We start from the raw sequence: 20,773 nt of genomic DNA, 5'->3' as shown, positions 1-20,773 counted from the left end.
ATGGTACATTCTAGTCAAACGGTGATGGGTGGGGGTGGAGTAATGTCCATGGCGGAGTCCAGTTCTCAGTCTCACAGGTGCATTGTCCATATGCCTGTGGAAGGATGGAGCAGGGGCAGTTCAAGGTTTGACAGGGTGGCAATGCGGGACAGTGGGAGGACTTCAGGGGGTATCTGATGCTGGCGGGGGTCTTGACATCCTACTCTGTCGATTTTTTGGATCTCAGGCTCCTCTTGCGGGGTGGTTGTTGTTCAGCAGGAGGTGGGGTTCTGGTGGCCTGTCGTTGTGGTGGGGCCTCCTGTCCACTAGCGCCGGCGGAGGTGGTAGGCTGTTCCTGTTCCGGGCTAGTGACAGGGGCCCTGTGTGATGCCACATGGTCCCGAAACGTGTCCTCTATACGGTTGAGGGCCTGGACTATGCTCCCCATAGCAGTAGAGATGTTGGTTAGTTGGTCGCTGAACCCCATGTAGCGTTCCTCCTGCTGTGCCTGGATCTCCTGGAACCTGGCCAGTACCGTCGCCATCGTCTCTTGTGAGTGGTGGTAGGCTGCCATGATGGTGGTGAGGGCCTCTTGGAGAGTGGGTTCCCTGGGCCTCTCCTCCCCCCCCTGTCGCACAGCAGCCCTCCGAGTTGCCCGGTTTCCCCCGGCCTCTGTCCCCTGGACGGTGTGCCCACTACCACTGCCCCCAGGTCCCTGTTGTTGTTGGGGTGGTGGGTTACCCTGGGTGCCCTGTAGTAGCAGACACACCGCTGATTGACCTGTCCTAGAGACAGAGGCATGGGCCCGCTGGGTGGGAGCTGTGCTGTTGTTCCCAGAGGGGGTTGGGTCTGCAGTGGCCTGTGGCTGCCTGAGGGGAACCGACTGTCCAGAGGTCCCCGATGGTCCGGGCTGGTCATCAGGGTCCAGGTCGACAGAGCTGCTGTCATCACTAGGGGCCTCTTCCGGGGGTGGGATGGACATTTCTGGTTCCTCCTGACCGGTGTGTTGTCGTTCGGGTCCTGCATGGGGTAAGAGAGTATGGTTATTGTTTCTGTGTGTGCAATTGCGTGCGATTTATGGGTGCCATTGTCCCCCAGTGCTGGCATTCCCTTGGGGGAGGTGTTGTGAGGGTGTTTTGTGGGGGGGGGGATAGGTATGTGCAGTGGTCATGCTTAGGTGATGGGTGTCCATAGTTTGTGGTGGCATGCAGGGGTTGGTGTTGGGTGGGTTGTGCTGGAGAGACATTCTCAGGGAGGATGTGTGATGGGGGGTTGGGGTGAGGGTGGGGGTGGTGGTTAGCATGCTGGGGGGGGTGAAGTAGTTGAGCTTGTACTTACCAGAGTCCATTCCTCCGGATACTCCAGCGAGGCCATCAGGATGCAGGATGTTTAGTACCTCTTGCTCCCATGCTGTGAATTCGGGTGATGTGGGTGGTGGTCCTCCGCCAGTCTTCTGCACTGCGATGTTGTGTCGCGAGACCATCGAGCGCACCTTCCCCCGTAGGTTGTTCCAGCGTTTGCGGATGTCGTCCCTATTTCTGGGATGCTGTCCCACCGCGTTGACCCTGTCCACGATCCGCTGCCATAGCTCCGCCTTCCTGACTATGGTGGTGTGCTGCACCTGTGAGGCGAAGAGCTGCGGTTCAACTCTTATAATTTCCTCCACCATGACCCGGAGTTCTTGGTCCGAAAAGCGTGGGCGCCTTTGGGGTGCCATGGGGTGGTGTGTATGAGGTGTGGGGTGTTGTATGTGGTGATGTGTGTGTTGGTGTGTGGTGCTTTGTGCTTCTATGTGGTGTGTGTGATGGTGTAGTGTGCCTCTGTGTGATGTAGCTCTCTATTCTGTGATGTTTCTCTCTCTCCTTCGTCTCTGATTTTTGTTAGTAGGGGTTTGTGGGTGATGTGGGTGTGTGTTTTATATTGTATTGGGTGTGTGGGTGTGGTGTGTGTATGTGTTTCAGGTGTGTGCCTTTCACATTGTCCAATGTGGTAGAGTTTTGTAAAGGTGTGTGTATTTTGACCACGGCGGTGTGTACCGCCAATGGACTACCGCGTTTAAAAGACCGCCGCGTGGATTTGCGGGTCGTAATGGCATGGGCGTATTTCTGTTGGCGTGGCGGTGGAGGTTTGGTCATCTCCAGTTTACCACTGCCCGCTGATGTGGCGGACTGCAGTGGAGGTCGGATTTTTGGAGGTTTTGCAGTTGTGGGTCAGAATGTCCGTAGCGGCTAACCGCGGCCGCGGCGGTATTGTGGCGGCCTTCTGACCGGCGGTAAACGGCTTTTACCGCCGAGGTCAGAATGGCCCCCAAAGTCTCTGAGCTGACAGTTTGGCACTGGGTTGGGGCATAGATGATAACGTCCACCCCTATGAAGGGATTCTTCTTGGCCGGCGTTTTCACCCAGAGGGTGTCGGGCACTTGGTATCGCTACCGGAGCATCCCCTCTCCTTACCTCTTCACCAGTGGGCTCAAACATCGAGTCGTCGACCTCTCCGTCCTCCCCAGACATGACCGGAACTCCTGGCTCTTGAAGTGTGATGCGTTCCTGGTGACTCTCTGACTGCCGCGTGCGGCTGTCACCATACCACCCCTCACACTGACGACCTGCCAGGGTTCGGGCTCAAATGGAGTTTGGAATTTTCCTCCTGGCCGGCGATTCTTCACTACCACCTTGTCTCCTTCCTGAAAGCCCCTGTATCGACCTCGTTGTCGCTCAGTGGCTTTACAATTAGTATGTTCTCTGCGCTGCTGAGTGGCTTCAACATCCAGCTATGGTGATGTCCATTGAGGACCCGACGGGATGCAATCCCGAGGCGGAACTTTAAACATCAGTGCGGCTGGGGCACACCCTGTAGTACTGTGAGGGGTCTGGCGATAAGCACTCAGAAATTCTTGTAGACATTTCTCACTGTCTTCTCTTTGTTCAACACCTATTCTGAGGGCTCAGTTTAGAGTTCGCATAAACCTTTCGACATCCCCATTAGCCTGCGGCCAATAGGGCATAACCTTGCGATGATGTATAGCTAACCCTTCGAGGTAAGACCAAAACTCCTTTCCATGGAACGGTGGGCCATTGTCTGTTCTGACTTCGTTAGGGAGGCCAAACATGGCAAACGCCTTTTGAAGTACCGGCCTCACATTCTCGAACGCCGTGGACGACACGACATCAACAACGGGGAACTTTATGCCAGAGTCAATGAGAACGACGGTCAGCCGCCCGTCTGGGAAGCTCCCAAAGTCCATACTCACTTTTGTCCATGGCTTCAAACTAGCCGGTTTAGTGACCACTGGACAACAGGGTGCTTCCCCTGATGTGATTACACAGGAATGGCATTTTCCCACCAATTCGTCCACCTGACTGTCCATCCTAGGGGACCACACCTTTGCCTTCAATCTTGCCTTGGTCTTTGCAGCACCTGGATGACCTTGATGTGCTAGCTCCACTACTTTGGTCCACAAACTCTGAGGCAGCACAATTCTCCTTCCTCGCAGGACCAGCCCTTGCCCATCTGTGGACAACTCATCTTGCACCCTCCACATCCCTTGCATTACTGCTTTACATTCGTGATTGCCCACTTTAGTCTTTTCCAGGAAAAACTTCCATTTCCTGTGATCCAGTGCTTCTTTGACCTGGTTGAGTGCTGTATCCACCTTGGTGGCGTCCACAATGTCTCTTACACTCAGGGCATTGGGACATGTCGATTGCACCACCATATTGACAAATACCTCAGTACTCTCCTCATCTTTCTCTTGATAGATATCGGTTGTGATCAGTGATGGGTGGCGAGACAAGTAATCCGCTGGGTTGTTCACTCCCGGTCGATAGATGACGGTAAACCGGTAAGGTTGCAACAGAACAGTCCACCGCTCTATTTGCGGGGGTGCCAAACAAGGGAATCCGGCAAACAGTGCGACTAGAGGCTTGTGATCAGTGACCACCTGGAATTCTTGGCCATACAGATACAGGTGAAAATGTTTGCACGCCCATCGAATCGCCAAAGCCTCTCGTTCTATCTGGGCATACCGTGTTTCAACCGAAGACAATGCTCGGCTGGCATATGCAACCGGAACCCACTCCTGTGGGTTTTGCTCCTGGAGAAGAACAGCGCCCAGCCCTACTGGACTTGCATCCACTACCACCTCAGTACGTCGGTGAGGGTTAAAGTAAGCCATCGTTGACTTGTCTAGCAATGATGTCTTGATGTCAGCAAACGCCTTGTCCGCCATTGGGCTCCATTCCCACCGATGCCCAGTTTTTGTGAGCTGTCTGAGGGGTTCCGCCATGGTCGCAAGTTGCGGAATAAACCTTCCACAATAGGTTGTCATTCCCAGGAAGCTTCTAACTTTCGTGGAGTTTTTCAGAATCGGCGCTTGACGGATGGCATCCGCTTTACGAGGGTCCACTTGCAGCCCATCTTTTGAAAAAACATAGCCAAAAAACTCCACTGACGTTTGATAGAACGCACAATTTTTCTTGTGGAGTGTTAACCCTGCCTCTGATAACCTCTGCAGTGTAGCCTTGAGGTGTCGATGATGTTCTTCTCGGGTTTTGGAGTAGATGAGGATGTCATCACTTGAAGTTGATCACCCCTTGCAGTCCTGAGAGCGTCTCCCTAATCACATTTTGGAACACTTCGGCGGCCGAAGATACCCCAAAGCTCAGTCTCTTGTAACGCCGAAGTCCCACGTGCGTTGAAAAAGTAGTGATATTCCTACTGTCAGATTCCAGCTCCAGCTGATGATACCCGGCATTGAGGTCCAATTTTGAGAACCACTGTGCACCATTCAGATCTGCTATGATATCATCCATCGTAGGCGTTATGTGCCGCTCTCTTTTGATGGCCTTATTGGGAAGGCGCATATCGACACAAAGACGGATGGCGCCAGGTTGCTTGGGTTTTGGCGCTATTACCAACGGTGACACCCATGGTGTGGGCCCTTCTACCTTCTCGATCACTCCTTGGTCTTCACGCAGCTGTAGTTCCTTTTCCACGGCTGGTCGCAGATGAAATGGAACGCAGCGGTGTCTGAGGGCAACAGGTGTAACTCTGTGATCTATGTGTAACGACACTTTTATCTTTGAGTCGCCCCAGTCCTTCAAAGAGTTGCGGAAATTCATTAACCAAGCGTTCAGCGTGGGAGTCATACACTTGTCGCGCAAAAAGTACTAATTCTAGCTCTTCTGTGGTGTGGCACCCCAACAGAGTGCCTCGGTCCCAAGCCACCACGTAGAACCTTGCCAGTGTTGACACCTGCCGGCTGGACACTGCCACCTCCACCGTGCCCTTTAGAGGAAGCGGCTCTCTGCCTCCATAGTTGTAAATTCTAGTGGTAGTTGGGGCAAGAGATGGTGCTGGGGTCAACTGCCTGAACAGAGTCTCATCCGTCACATTCACGAATGCTCCTGTGTCTATGAGCACCGTCGCCGACTTGCCGTTGATCTGGACGTTGCTCATGGGCGGAGGTCGCTTTTTCTGTTGCCTCCCACCGGTGAACGAGATTACAAAAATATCTTCATCTTCGTCCTCTTCGAAGACTGGATTTCTTTGAGCCATGGTCTCCCTGGACTCATCAGTCTCTTTGGTCACGCTTCTAACCTTGGTGTCCCTTCCTTTCAGGTTTCCTTGCCAGCCTTTTCCTGACCTGCACACTCTTGCAAAGTGGTTATCTTTGCCGCACTTGTCACATGTTTTTCCTTTCGATGGGCACACCATTGGTGGTTTGTGATCACCCGCAGCTTCTGCAGGTGCGTGTGCTCTGTCTGACAAAGTTCGTCTTTCGTCCTGAGGGTTGACGAGTTTGGATGGCATCTACCTGCTCTTCTTTCACCTGGACTGGATGTGCCAGTGATTGTCCCCTTACTGCCGCCATGGCATCTGCCCTCACTGCTGATAGCTTGTGTGAACGCGCCAACACCAAGATGTCATCGAGGGGCATACCTTGCTGGCGTAGGACGAGCTTCCTTAGTGCATTTGATCGGCATCCTTGAATAATCTGTGCTCTGATCTCCTCTTGTTGATTAAGGCCTACACACAAGCTTGCTAGTTTCCTTAGTCGTGCGTAGAACATGTCCATTGACTCGACATCAGTTTGCTGAGCCTGCTGGAGTTTGAAACGCTCAAAGTCTGAATTTAGTTGTGGGTCAAAATGCTTGTTTAAGGCATCCACTGCCGCATTGAAGTCCGACTTATCACCAGTGTGTGGGAGTGCATCAAACAATTCTTGCAGCTCATCTCCTCCCATTAGCAGCATGAGAGACCTGTGCACAGCTCCATCTGTCTCTCTTGTGGCGCAGAAGTAATTTTCTAATCGGTTTAACCATAGGCGCCATCTTGGCGAGGCTGTGGCCGGGTCAATCAGTTGTCTAAATGGGGGCAGCGCCGTTACTGAGGAGTGAGCACTGGCGCCTGCTTGCACGGGCAAATGGGGGTTTTCCTGCGGTGGGGCGCTCATGATGTTTCTATTCTCAATATAGTGGTACCTCCTTTTTTTTTTAAGTGCTCTTTCCTCTCAGGAGTGTTCTGTGTCTTTGATATATTGTACCACCTCCTCTGTCCTTATGTCAATATATATATATATATATATATATATATATTTTTTTTTCACTGGGCTGCACTTGATTATTAATGTTCTCTTTATTTTTCCTTTTTTTTTCTTTGTTAGTTTTATATATATATATTTTCCTTCTCTCTCTTGTTTTTTTTCTCAGGGCTTTCTGTCCTCCTTTCTTACTTGACTGGGGCTCCTGCCCCTCTGGCTCCTGTGCTGCGTTCCCCTCCCTGGGGAGCACAGCCTGGTGCTGCAGGGCCTCCGGGTACGAGCGTGCCGAAGGTGAGCTGCTTGCAGATTTTTCTTTCTTTAGCCGCGCACGCCTTCCAGGCCGTGGCAAGCCTTTACGGGGCTCTGGGACCCCGGGACACCGTTGGGATGTTCCTCTCACAAAGGAGGTGAGGCGCGCCTCACAGACCCGGACACGGTGCGCCGCTTGTGTGTTCGGCCGAGCGCCCGCTTGGCCGCTCACGTCCGCGACACCTCTCTCAGTGGGGCGCAAAGCTGCTGCCCCAGTCTTTTTTTTATTTGCCGCTACAAGGGACGTCCATCGGCCGTTAGGGACCTGGGTGCGACGCAGGGTAAGCGATAGCCCGCTCGTCGCCACTGTAACGTGCCGTGTGGGCCACCTCTGTCCCAGGGGAAATAAAGGCAAACTGGTCTTAAGGGGAACTATGTCAGCGCAGCGCAGCCTTAGCTTTATTACATAAACTCGGTTCCGCGTTCCATCCGGACACGCGGAACTACATACAAAGAAAAGGAGAGTCCGGGTGGCTCTCTACACTAGTGACCAGATCCATGAGGCAGAGAAAGAGACAGAAGAAGGCCAGGATGCAGAAAAAGACCCAGAGAGAGACAGCTCCCGGCATTCTGACCGAGACTCGTTTGACCGTAGCCGTGAGAGAGAGCGAGATCGGGACCGAGAAAGAGACCATGGGGACCGTGCCGACAGAGGTGACAGAGAACGGGACAGAAGTGAGAGGGACAGAGAGCGGGACAGAGGGGACCGGGATCGAGACCGAGATTTCTGAAGTAAGTATTGCATAAGAAAAGTCACTCCTAGCATAAAAGGTGTTCACTGTTAAAGGTCTCTTTCCCCAGCATGTGCTCGTTGTGGTGTCTCCTATTACAAGTACCTGAGATGTAATATATCACTCCTGTGGCAGTAATTGTTACTGCTGGTGACTTCTTACAGAATGCTTCTTTCAAAGTACATTTTACTGCCCTGTGATATTCTTAAAGAGCTGCTGGTTAATTCCTCTTAAATAGGGAGTTGAATATGCGATTTAATGTGCCATGTTAGGGCCCTCTTCAGTGTCGTGTCTATGACTTATTGTGTGTTGGCTCCAAAAGAAGAGTCCATGAGATATGGTTTTTCCTGTGTGAGGTAAAGGTGATCTGACACAAACTTGTCCCAAATTTGACAGCAATCAGTACACTAACCATTGCAGTGGGTTTGCCTAATTTCTTTTCAAACCTGTTCTTCCTGAGAGACTGCTGCACACACTAGATGTTTAGAGTATTTCTTTGACACAACAAGATAGCCTAATTAAACAAATCAATTGTTTGTAGTCTGTGAACCTTATAAAACACCCAGTCCATGAAGAGAAGGTAACAAAAGTGTTTTTTTTAACTTGCCTTAAAATGTCCCATTAAAAGTAAACTGTCCTGCCTCAGGAAGAATCGTAACTGAAGCAGTGAGACTCCTGGTGGCAAGAGCAAACCTTCATGAACCCATCTCACCAATAAATTGTGAAGAAAGCATATTGAAAATTTACAAAGCATTAATGCCTATCCCAGAGACAAAAGAAGATGGGAACATGGCATGTTAAACGTGTTTGTTTTTGTGTTTTTTTTCCGGAGTCCAACTGTTCCAGCTCCCTAAGGAATTTGTGATTTGTACTCTGTTTTTAAAGGAAATAATGAAAAATCCAATGTTGAAGAAGAAAAAGGTACTTGGCCTGTGACTTCGATTTTCTGATGCCGAATAAAGTTATTTGCCATGCACCTATTTCTGTGGTGCAGTTAATAAATTAATTTGGATGTCCTTTGCACCACATTCTGACATGAGTATTCATTGCAGGGTCTGGGCAACACTCCCGAGCCGTGGTCTTCCTCAGGAACATTAGTACTTGTATTCTTTTTTTTCTATTCCACGTTAGAATGGGGTACATGGTACCACCACTGATCAACCCTGTGCAACCGGCAGAATTATCAACTATAATATCATAAGAAGCTTTATGAAAATGAAATGGCAACCACACAAGTAATGGAATATACGCCCTAGTAGCAATCGGCATCTATCGCCAAGGAAATTATGTGAGCAAAAAGGACCTGATTTATATCTTGGCAGTAATGATACTCTGTCACAAAAACCCTGATGTAAAAGGGCAGTGAAAACCTTCTAGTGCCCCCCTCTCTGTAAGAGAACTCCCACGGTGAGAGGCGCATTTTTTTTATTCTCGAAAAGAATATCCTACTTTGGGAAAACAACTAATTAGGCCCCAAGTCTCTACAATCAAGCATAAATTATCATATATGCTTTAACTATACACTATTCTTGATAAGCAATCACCCCATCTTCAGACATTTATCAGTTACTGAAAGTACATACTGCTGTCAAATACGAGCTTTTTATTATGGATAAACAAAGTAAATTCTACTAAACAAAAGCTTGTCATTTTCTATTAAAACCCTAGTTCTGGCTCAGATGAAAGCTTTCATTTTTGGTAAATACACATTTGGTCCTCAAACATCACCTTGCCATTCTCACCAAGTCCTCACATGTACCACTGCTTCACATAAGATGTCAGCAGTGGCTACCATAATGCCAAGGATGGTGCTGGGGTAATGTAATTGAACTGTGTAAATGTCACTAGCATGTTAAGAGGATACAGAGTGGTAGACAGATGCTGCCCCTTGGCAGTTGCTGGTGGACTTGTTGTTATTGTCCACAAGATTAAACACTTGCGTCACTACCTTTTTGTGCACTGACACTAAATGCCAACATAATCATTGTGCCAAAAGCGGACCCCGTCATGTCAGGGATAGCCACAATATCATAAGAAGATCATTAGAGTGCTATACATTATGCTAGGGCTGGGGTCCATTCCATATGTTATTCCAACATACTTAAAGCGTAGATAGATGTATATGTTAGAAATTGCCATGGTTCCTTGATGCCCAAAGTATGTCAAGAAGTATCTCTATTATCCACAGTCACCAGTAGGCAAAGGTTAGTCATGATTGTGCCAGAAATGAACCACTTTTAATGGTCACAGAAGCCCTGGATTACCGCCAAGGACATACATTGCCAGAGAGGGGCAAAACAGCAGGCATCTCTCTATGGCAATTTATTCATTTTCTCTCTCTCTCCCTCCCCCCTCCTTCTCCCACAAGTGGACAACATGTTTTTCTTGGTTCTACCTCTGCCCTCGCTTTACAAGGCATTTTGGCCGCTGTTGGCTCATCCACCTTCATTCCCTCTCCAACAGCCACACTCTCAGCTAGTCTGTTCTAGTTACTACTGGCATTCCTTTTTTCCGCTGTGCCCTCACTTACCGTTTTACTCGTAGCAAGGGCTTGCAACTCAGCAAACATTATGTAGCAAAGCTGCCAGTCGCTCCCAGACCCTCTGAGCATAATGTACTGAATTGGGCTTCCTGCCTAACTTGTGCTTACTAGCAGCTGTCAAGCAAGCTATTGATACCCCAAGAACAGCATGTTGTACACTCCTTCCCTAAAACCTAGGGTGGTTAGCACTATAAGGTTAGAGCGGGTACCCATGGAAGACCACAGAAAGTTTGAACAACTCACAGAATTTCTTATGATCAACATTATTGCCATTATTGAGCAAATTAACTTTAGGTAGCCGTTGGTCATAGACATTCTAATAAGAAATAAATATTCTGATAGAGATCTTCCAGTGCGTAGACTTCTGAGTTGCCTTTGGTTAAGCCAAACCATGAGCTGGGTGTGATGAGCATCCATGAAGTAACAGATACTCGTGTAAGACTCTCACCTTAGAGATTTTGGGGGCCATTACGACCTCAGCGGTCTTTTCGCAACACCGCCAAGGTACCGCCGTGCTGAAGACCGCCAGTGGTGGCGGTCTTCCGTGCTGCGTATTATGACCGCTGGCAGGCCGCCGTCCGCTTTCGTACGAAAAGCCGCCAGCATCCATACTGGTGGATGCGGGAAAGTGATTCAGTGTGGCGGTGTTCTGTTGACAGTGTTCTGGTGGTGGAGCTGCCCCCATGGATCCCGTCCCCTCCCGGAGGATCAACGGACATGGTAAGTTGATCGCCCGTTAGGGAAGGGGGTGGGGGGTGTTTTGTGTGTGCATGGGAGTGTGCGTGTGAGAGTGTAGAGGGGGTGAGTGAGTGAGTGTATGCGTGCGGGGTGCTGTGTGTATGGGAAATGTGTGCGGGTCGGACGGTGTGCATGTCTGCGGGTATGTGTTGTTGGGGTGTATGTGTGCGTGTAGAGGTGTGTATAAGTGCATGTTGGGGGTGTGTGCCTGTAGGGGTGTGTATATCTGCATGTTCGGGGTCGGGGTGGGGAGGGGGGTTGTGCCACCTTTGGAGGGTGGCAGAGGGGCGGGGGGCTGGGGGGAGGATTCGTGGGGGGTAGCGGGGGTGGGGGGAAGGAATTCCCTGGCACTGATAGTGCCTACCGCCATGGATCTCATGGCGGTTCCCAACCACCCGAGATCCATGGCGGTATGCAGGGTCCTGATACCGTCGGCGGTCTAATGACGATCGCTGGACTGGAGACCGCAATCTCCAGCCCAGCGGTCTTCACCGCCATGATGACGGATGACATAATTCAATTTTTTTTTTCGCCGGCCTGTTTGCGGTCTTACCGCCGCTTTACCACCGACCACCAGGGTCGTAATGACCCCCTATGTGTAGGTTGGAGATATTCACATACCTTTGGTCAGTATGCTGGTCCTTTAGTCAAAGTTGGTTTAGTACCAGCCAGTTTGGATTTCGTACCGTCGCCTTTATTCAGAGCAGCTGCTGGTTTCAGTGTTCTTTGTAGCCGTTTACTGCTCAGCCAGTACTGGAAGGCTTCCTTGTAGTGCCGATTATTGTATATTCAATCACTTTACAGTCAGTTACTGCTCAAGTTAAGGCTCGTGCAAATATGAAGAGATTTGGGCCCCATCCATTTTACTTTTTTAGTAACATGGACCAGAAAATAATGAAAAGTACTAGAATGTCTGAGGAAGCATCCGCTATGTTGGGATATTTTTCGGCCTAGTTATTAATTGACCATAGGTCCTGTAGTGTAGACAAAGCAGTTAGGTCTTCCTTCTCATCTGTACTTTGAGTAGAGGATACCTTTACATTTGTAGGGCAAATAGGCCACTATACCTAATGTTTCTTCCTTTTTTGCTTTTAACCTTGACATAGGTTTTGACTTATTTAATGTATTAAAGTTTCTCTTTCTAGGTACCTATAGTAATTTTTAACTCCACATTATCCGGTCCTCATCCTTTCACTCTGTCTTTTCTGGCAACAACGATCAAAAGATCTCTGGCAAATAGTCCCCTTGCGGGCCCGTCAGGCATTGCAGTGCCAGCCTGACTAGGAGCAATGCCCGATGATGAAGTATGTCACCTATGGGTGAGTGAGGGCAGTTGTTCTTAATTAACTAATGCGTGTTGACCTGGTGACTCCCCACCTAATTGGGTGTGTGGTGTCCACACCGTTGGAACAGTGTACTTTACTTTGAAGTTACCTCACTGGGAGGGTGTACACTGGACCGATCAATTTCTCCCCTTCCCCCTTTTTTTGCTTATATTTTGGCCTAATTAACCACCACCTGTTTTATCTCTATTTGAAAGTAATGATGCTACAACATTATTTATTGCTGTGTTTTGAATTTAAGAATTCATTTGTTATTGTAATCTATTAGGCGAAAACATTCTAAATCTAGAATTTTCAGTGTTTTTGGCATTTGAGGTGCAAAGGGCATATGTGTTAGCAGACTGTGTTCCACTGGGAAGCAGCTGAGTGCATTACATGTGTCCAAGACTTCAGATTGATCATTTATTTTATTTTTCTAACTCTCTCATCCATCAGGGTCGGACTCCTTCCCAGACCGCAGGGCACCACGAAAAGGAAACACCGTCTATGTGCATGGAGCAGGCATGACCAAGACCATGCTACGGGGAGCTTTTGCCAACTACGGAAACATCATTGACTTAGCCACTGACTCAGTACGCAAGTAAGAGCAGCCATGAGAGTTATAAATAATTGATCAGTGGCCATGGGTGGTACAGTAAAATATAGTAAACAATACCTAATTCAGAAGAAATGAACCGCACTTCTGTGGTTTGCTGTCAGTGCCATGTTGAAGGAGGGAGCAACATCTCTAATTTCCTGTTGTATATGCAGAACTGGAAATAACCCATGATCTTTCCTTACATCTTGGGTCCTCAGAGCTAAAATTGTTCTGTTACTCAGTTTGAAATTTTATAAATTTCTTCTGCACATCTATTTCCTCTCTAAAAAGTAGCACTAAAACCCAAAAGACGAATGCACATTATTGCCCTTCTTAATGTTCGCAGCTTCTTCAACGCATGAGAAAAGTCTAGGAGCAAGGCAGATGTGCAAGGCCACACAAGGACCCACACAAAAAAAGGAGCAACAAGGAATTTGGGATAGATCCCTCATCCAAATTGGCAGCACTAAATTGTCCATCGAGATATTGGTGGAGGCTGATACAGATTATGCTTGATGATTTATATTAAAGTCTGTAATGAGTTCCCCAGTTTAGAGATCCTATCCCTGTGATTGACACTGTCTTTTCCTTTACTCTCTTTCAGCTGCGCCTTTGTGACATTTGAAAAGATGGAATCAGCCGATCAAGCCATTGCAGAGGTAGGAGATGGAAGATAGAATTAGGGGACAGTAACCTGATTTTTATTTCTCTTGAGGAGTGCCTCCTCTTTATTTTTCTATGTTTAGTTATTTTTTTAACCGGTTTCCGGTTGCCATCCAATGGCTTTGTGTCCCAGCACTTCATTAAAATTGATGTATTGCAGCATTTTCTTGTGATGCCAGTTATTCCTGAAATAGCTATATCAGGTTATGTCTTCCTCTCTATTGTAGTAAGCCATTTTGGGTTTAGCAGGAAATAGATAATCCTTTAGGGGATTATTTTTTCAAATTTCTTGGTCAAATCATGGTAGTAGGCATTCCCCTTTGCACTATTTTTTCTTATAAATTTGCTAGTTAATATAAACTGTTAAATAAGGTATTAGCTGCACCTCTCTTCCCTCATCGATTTGCAGTGATGGAACCCCTCCCACAGATATGTACTGCTCCTTCACAGTCCCATAGTGTTGCAGTGCTCCCCAACTCCACTGTAGATCTTTAGTGCACCCCACGTCAACCATGGGGTTACAGTGCCACTCGTCTCCAACATTGATTTTTGGTGTCTCTTTCCCTTCCTGTAGGACTGTAGTGCCAGCCACTTTGCACATAGGTTTGTATTGTTCTCCTGTAGCTTTGTAGCGTCCCCTACTCCCCCATGGCACGTAATGCCCCACCACCTCCATAGGCTTGTAGTGTCCTCCACCATCCCAGTAGGTTTAAAATGTTCCCCCACTTCCCTTATAAGTTTATAGTGCCCCCATAGAGTTATGCTCCCTGCCATCTCTGTAGGTTCTATAGTGTTGTCCTATTCCCCCACAGCGTTTAATCTCCAGTGCCCCCTATAGTTGGACTCTAGCGCCCCTCATTCTTAATCACAACAGCATCCCACCCTCCTCCATACCTACATAGTAGGTTTGTAAATTTCCTTGTAGTGTCACATTGCTGGTGTGTGGTGGGAAGTGAAATTGACCTCTGCACCAGTTGGAGTAATGTGTGTATCTCTGCACCCTGGTTTCCTAAGTGGGAAGTCAGTGCTGTGACTATTGAATTCTGAAATGTATGCAGTCAGTCACATTACATAGCAAATACTATAGTTTACCATATGTAGCCCAACAAGCATTCTCTGTCAAAGTACCAACGCAGAACACCATGATGAGATTTCATGGTTTCAGTGTTGGTGTGTGGAGGTATTCTGTGCCATATGTTCAGGATAGGGACACTGTCATTAACAGTACATTCAGAAACCAGTGTCAAAGAGTATATTAAGCAGGAGTAACCTTGCTGCTGGAACGAATAGTCCCCTCATTAAGAATTTCAGGAACTTCCACCACATGAGCTTTTGCTCAATGGTAAGATATCAGTAGAGGAAGTAACCAGGGATTAGGTGCAGTAACTGGCATGTTCGGGACACTCTGTGCGGCATCCTGAATAGGGCAATCCTAGCATCCCTAAAACTCCCAGACCGGCCGGAGTCGAGGGAGTGGAGCGTCATCGACTCTGCTATTAGCTCCTCAAGCATGCCCATCTCCACCACTCCTCCAGGCAAGGGTTAAGTGAGGTTTCTCTTTCGTATCTGCTATCATCATGAGCATTCACACAAGGAAGGCAGCAACCAAAGCTTTACATCCAGATGTACACAGAATGCTATCACTCACGGGCCTCAACTACTCTAAATGAAATACTCTCAAGCTAAGGTTTACAATTGCATTCCCAAGCAAGGCCTAAATCAACTTTAATGTTGAGCGAGGCTGTGTTGTTTCGGTAACGGAGACCAGTTCTTCCACACACACTACCTTTCAACTATTTCAGCAATGATGTTTACTAGGCAGCTATCACAGAATATGGTCGCTGACAGAAAAGTTTGGTTAGAAAAGTGAAAAAGGAATTTATACCATAGCCTTCCCAAATGAGGAATATCTCCTTCTTTAGGATCCCATGATTTGCGATTCATTAAGGACAACAAAGGAACCATTAAGAAGCTGGAATTTCTTTTGGTCTCACATACAGTCAACATTTAATTGTCTGTGTGGGTATTGTCTATAATTCATTGCCTTGTTTTTGTCAATTTTATTTACTAGCTTCTTTTTTTATGTTTTTCTTCTGCTTCTTGTGTTTGTCACTCCTATGTAGCAACACTTCTTTACCACCTTTTTGATTGGATGACTAGTATCCTTCCACAGCTCACATCAGCAAATTACTTTTCTTTTTTCTTGGAGTACTCCCCAAGAGTACATGCATTTTCTTGCTCTCCCATATGCTGCTTCAACCCCCCTCATTCATCTGCCCACTCTTTCTACATTGCTCACCAGCTTATCCGTAAAAGTATGGCAACAGGTTTGACTAAAGAGGTGATTTTGTTGGGAGGTTTTCTTTTATCTTCTGTGTTCCAAATGTAGCATGAAAGCCCAGGTCAAAGGCAGCATTTATGGTACTGGGAGAAGGTCAGCTGCTGCACTCACATAGCCTGTGTTTAAGCACAAGGTTTATTTAGAGTGATTGGAAAGAAAATGTCTCTTCTCCTAGGGGAGCATTTGTTCTAGTTCTGAATTGTGTGGCTTGTAAATGACAGCTATTTTTCTTTAACTTCTGCCACTTCTTTAGACACCTGTTTCCTCTGTGCTCTTGTTAAGCTGAATCATGTGCAGCAGTTTTTTAATTCTGTTCAGGCTTTCTTGTGAGAATTTGAAAATAAACCCTGGCGTGTACTACCAAGATTGAAAATATCAAAGCAATGTTGAGATCTTATGATATGTGTTTGCTTTAATACCAGTAGTTGAACTGAGACAAGACAAGTATGCTAATGCCTGACCTCGGGATCTCTAGTTGCCCTGGCGCCCCGTCAAGCAGCTCATGTGACCTGTGCAAGACAGGCCTACTCAGGTTGCTGCTTTAGTGGTGGAAGAGTGGAGGTGGCTGCTGGAGTAGATGAAGCCCCCTTACCTGTCCCTTCTTCAGGGTGGCTCCCTTTGCATGTCTAGAGTGTGGGGCGACGAATAGACAGGTATTGGTCTTTTTAGAAGGGGTTGAGGTCGGGGCTATGTTTGGTGATTGAGAGATGAGTAATAATCAAATTTACTGCTTGGTCTGGGGGTTTGGGAGGAGGCAGAACAACTAGGGAAGGTGATTGTGTTTGTGATGGGGATGGAGGACAATTAGGCAAGATGCTGGGTAAAGGTTTTTGTTTTTTAGGGGTGCGCAGTGCCTGGGAGATTTCTGCTATGGGAAATAGGACACCAAGTATTGACTTGTTTTGGGTAGTGGATTTGAAGGTTGCATAGTAGAATGTGTTGCATTGTATATGGGTAGGAGAAAATTACCGCTGTTCTGGACTTGTTAGTTTTAGAACGTTATGCCGAAGAACACTTTCAGTACTTACAATGTGTGTTTAAAAGTGCAACACTATTGGCTCAAATAATTTGCATCTTTTTGGACTGAAAACTGAAAAACCAAATGTAATGAAAAAGAGAGAGAGTTCAAGAATTCATCAAAACCAGCTGTGTGCCACATCATTTCAATTTTTTGTGCAGCACACTGATGATCCTTGCAACAGTTTTAAGAAGGTCTGGCTATATGTTGCTTTTGAAATGTCCATGTTGGTCTGCAAATGCTGCTGCATGATGCCATTATTGAATGAATTATTTTACTCTAAAATAAAATAACTTTTCTGCAGGAAACCTCTTTCACTAAACAAGGTTTTCAGCAAATATTATTTCATGGTTTTCAATTTACTTAAACATCCTTACAGTAGAATAACATCCATTATAACATATTAAAATCAGCAGGGTAATATTGGCCCAGAGGCATTACTTAAAAAAGTCTTGGATAGCAATTGGAATATTGTAAAGCCTAACATATTGCCTCTAAAGTTATGCCAAATGCATCCTCAGAGGATGACATATCAAACAGCAATTCCAGTTTCTAAAGGCACATTTGCAAATAGTGTTTCATACTGTGCTCTTTGCATGCCTGATTTTTAGAGTTGAGTTTAGATTTTAAGACCCTTTAGGAAAAAATGCTAGAAAAGTTGCAGTAGGCTTACACCACTCTCAGTAATCGAGGGCTATACGATTGGAACTTGGTCTGTGCTGCCTAGGCTTTATGGCTCAGCTATTAGGCATGAGATTGTTAATGTAAATTAATTTATGATGCCCACTTGTCATCATAATGAGTAATTCATCTTGGGCTGTGTCAAAAAAGAGGGAAGTTCAGAGGTCTAGACCAGAACAATGATTTGAGTTAATTTGAAAGTGTATTAAGTTCTGTTCTAAGTGGTGGTTGACAAACTGAAACTTACAGTTATAGTTTAAACTACCTTGCTTGTTAGTGATGTTGAATACTTATCATTTAAGTTGTATGTTGAGAGGTTGTAAAAGCAATTTACTGTTAAGTACGTAGTTAACAACGGTTCCTATGCAATATTTACTGTAAAGTCAGGCTTTGGCTTCTACTCAGATGGCATTACGGCAGTGACTGCAATGAATGTCCGGAAGCTTATAGATACATGAAAGTAATATCACAAGGTTTAGTCTTACCTAGATTGACGGAATGTCTTCAGAAGTATTTGGAGTCACTGTTTTTTTAATTTCTGGATGCTAAGACATTGGATTTATTCTTTGATATTAGATGCTATCCAGTCTCCTGGTTCTTTTGTCAGAAGCTTTAAATTCTGATGGAGAGATACCAGGGAGATTTGCTGAATCTCTTCAAACTAAATCTCTGTGGAATGCTGTCTTTCTTGTCAGGCCTTAAGTGTTTGATTTTTACTGTGGACTGTAGTGAAACAAAGAAACCTGTTCATTACATCCTGCAATTGTGAAGAGACTTGTAGGAGACAGTTCTTTACCCCTTCAAGTTAGTAGTCCAAGAGCTTACCCTTGGTCAGTGTTGTGTTATTTTTCTATGGTAACCATGATGTTTAACTATCCAAATCACATTCATTGGATTTTCTTTTGTGCAAATTGTCAACCCCGCAACTTCATTATCCAAAATTTGTTCCCCACTGGCAGATCTAGGGCAGAGGGACACCTTACTACTTCACTGCCCTGCTCGGCATAAAAAAAATCCAAAGGCCATAGAAAAAAAGTAAAAGGAGTTCAGTCCTTTTCAAACTGCCTTCTTGAATCAACTATTTACCCCTGTTGCTGGTCCCACATATCATTTTGTCGTTGCCAGGATGTGCCTTGTAAGGCTGTTAGCGCTTTCCAGGAAACCAAAGCTTTCTAGTAATAAAGTAACCAGAATGATGCTCCTCCTCCTTATATATGTGTATGTTTTATGGTTCTGTAATTTGTCTTAGCTTTCTGTGGCTTTGATGTGCAGTAATATGTTAGGGTGCTATGTTTGTTCACGTAGAACATAAAAGTAGTGATATCTAACGATCAGACCCTTTGTCCTGAACTTGCAAGAGAGAAACCTGATGATCCAGATATTGACTATTGACTTCAAGAATGTGGATTTGAGGCTAAGTGGCATCTTTCCAATGACCAAATTCGCTTTGATATCTAGACCAATGGTTGGTTACCATCCACCATGAAGAGATTTCCTAAACTAACTAAGGAATACTATTCAGCAACTATTCGGCAACAGTCAGTGTCAGGCATGTTGACCTGTAACACCTTTTTTTTTTTATATCCCAATGATTCTTGTTCTCAGTTTTGCTTTGAAGCATGGTACGTACAATAAGGAAGACGCTTTCTACTAGAAGCATAACGTCAGGATGAACATTTGGAGTAGTTGGCTGATTGGAAGTTAGTTAGTTGAAAGGAAGGCTCTTTCATGCGCATTTGCTGCAGGATGGGGTGTTCTGAACTAGCCCAGTTATTTAGAACTCGTTGGGTGTGATCTTAAAGTTCCCAAATTCTGGGTGGTTCTGAACAAAGCTAACGTGTTTGATATTTTTTCGTAATGTGGTGTTTCTTTGCTCATGAATAGCCAGTTAACTGAACTGCACCCAGAGGAGGTCTGATCTATATTGCAGATATTTAACTTTTGGCACTCACTCACTGATGATGGAAAATTTACTCCGCACTGCAGTGAACATGGTTAGGGGCACCTACTGTGCTCTAAAATGACATGCATAGGATCTGGGCTGTAGGCAAAATACAGCTGGGTATTACTTCTCAAAGACAATGCATGTCAGGGCTCCTCTTCTTCGTCTCATAGCTTAGACAAAGGGGCTGTATGTGCAGTATAATGACCTTGTATTGTGTAGCAGAAGAGAGCACAGTCTACAGCTATGGTTAATAATGTCGAAGGAGCGTAATTGCCCTGTCCTGCCACAGCATTATGTTTAAGGTGTGAAATCTCACACTGTTGCTTTTCTTCATTTCATTCGCAGCTGAATGGGACAAAAGTGGAAGATGTGCTTATGAAGGTCAGCATTGCCCACAAGCAGCCCATGCTGGAAGCCGCAACTGGAAATTCTGTCTGGGGATCTCTGTGTGAGTATGTGCAGGTAGTCTGAAACAAAGGTGGACTACTTCTTGTGGCCTGATGGATTATACCATGCTCTGCCAATCAAGTGACATCAGCTGTGGTTAGTGGGTCCCTGCCATGTGTCGGATGGTGATGCTGTTCTATTAAATGTTGATTAATTCAGCTTTTGCATCTCATAATGAATAGATGGAGGGTGGGAAATGGGAACAGAAGCCAGTGCAGCAAGTACTCCTGGTGTAAACAAGCAGCTATGGTCCTATACACCAAAGCTCAGAGGTGCTGTATCTCTGTGTTGAACGCTGTTTGCCTTTTAACTAGTGAAATGATCTACTAATGCTTATGGTCATTTAGAGGGGTGCATTGACTTCTCAACGTTCTGGGTTGAACATTGCATATGCTGAGTGTACTGCTACTCCAAAGAATGTCGTACTTAGCCACCGGCTGGCGTGTGGAGCCTCAGGTTACTCAGGTCCAGGGAAACACCATGGAAGGAACGCCTATAGGTTTGTTGAAAACCTAACATTGCTTCATCTTTCTGTATCCATTGCAGCTGTACAGAACAGTTCCAAAGGCTCCCATCGGGACAAACGTTCACAAGTCGTCTACAACGAAGACCTCTTTTAGGCCTAATTTTCTCAGCTTGCTTTGTTTTTTCTTTCATCGATGGACGTTTTAAGGAGCCCAGAAGGAGCTATGTTCTCTCTGAGTTTGGGACCAAGCAAAAGCATGTGTTCTGGATATTCACAAGGTGTCCCTCAAAGAAATTATACAATTAAGAGTGACAACCTCCATCACCTGGTTGAAACCTCACTTTTCTAATTTAACAAGCCTGACAAGTTGAACTTTAGTTTCGTGAACTTGGAGAGGGAAGGAGCTTTCAGTGTGGAACAGGGAAAGCAGTTGAATATTATTTCTTTAGGCC

The 20,773-nt window shown here is 46.2% G+C and overlaps 1 protein-coding gene across 1 annotated transcript; it reads left to right on the top strand.

The window, feature by feature from the left end:
- Positions 1 to 7,327: 7,327 nt before the first annotated feature.
- On the top strand, positions 7,328 to 20,662 carry LOC138301473 (negative elongation factor E-like). Its single transcript, XM_069241985.1, has 6 exons — positions 7,328 to 7,561; positions 10,762 to 10,822; positions 12,619 to 12,763; positions 13,365 to 13,419; positions 19,754 to 19,856; positions 20,402 to 20,662. Exons 1-6 carry the CDS (start codon positions 7,328 to 7,330, stop codon positions 20,473 to 20,475), a joined length of 672 nt encoding a protein of 223 aa, XP_069098086.1. The 3' UTR covers positions 20,476 to 20,662.
- The last annotated feature ends 111 nt before the right edge of the window (positions 20,663 to 20,773 follow it).

Source organism: Pleurodeles waltl, chromosome 6 (assembly GCF_031143425.1).
Source record: "Pleurodeles waltl isolate 20211129_DDA chromosome 6, aPleWal1.hap1.20221129, whole genome shotgun sequence".
NCBI lineage: Eukaryota > Metazoa > Chordata > Amphibia > Caudata > Salamandridae > Pleurodeles > Pleurodeles waltl.
This window is presented reverse-complemented; position numbering and strand designations above follow the sequence as displayed.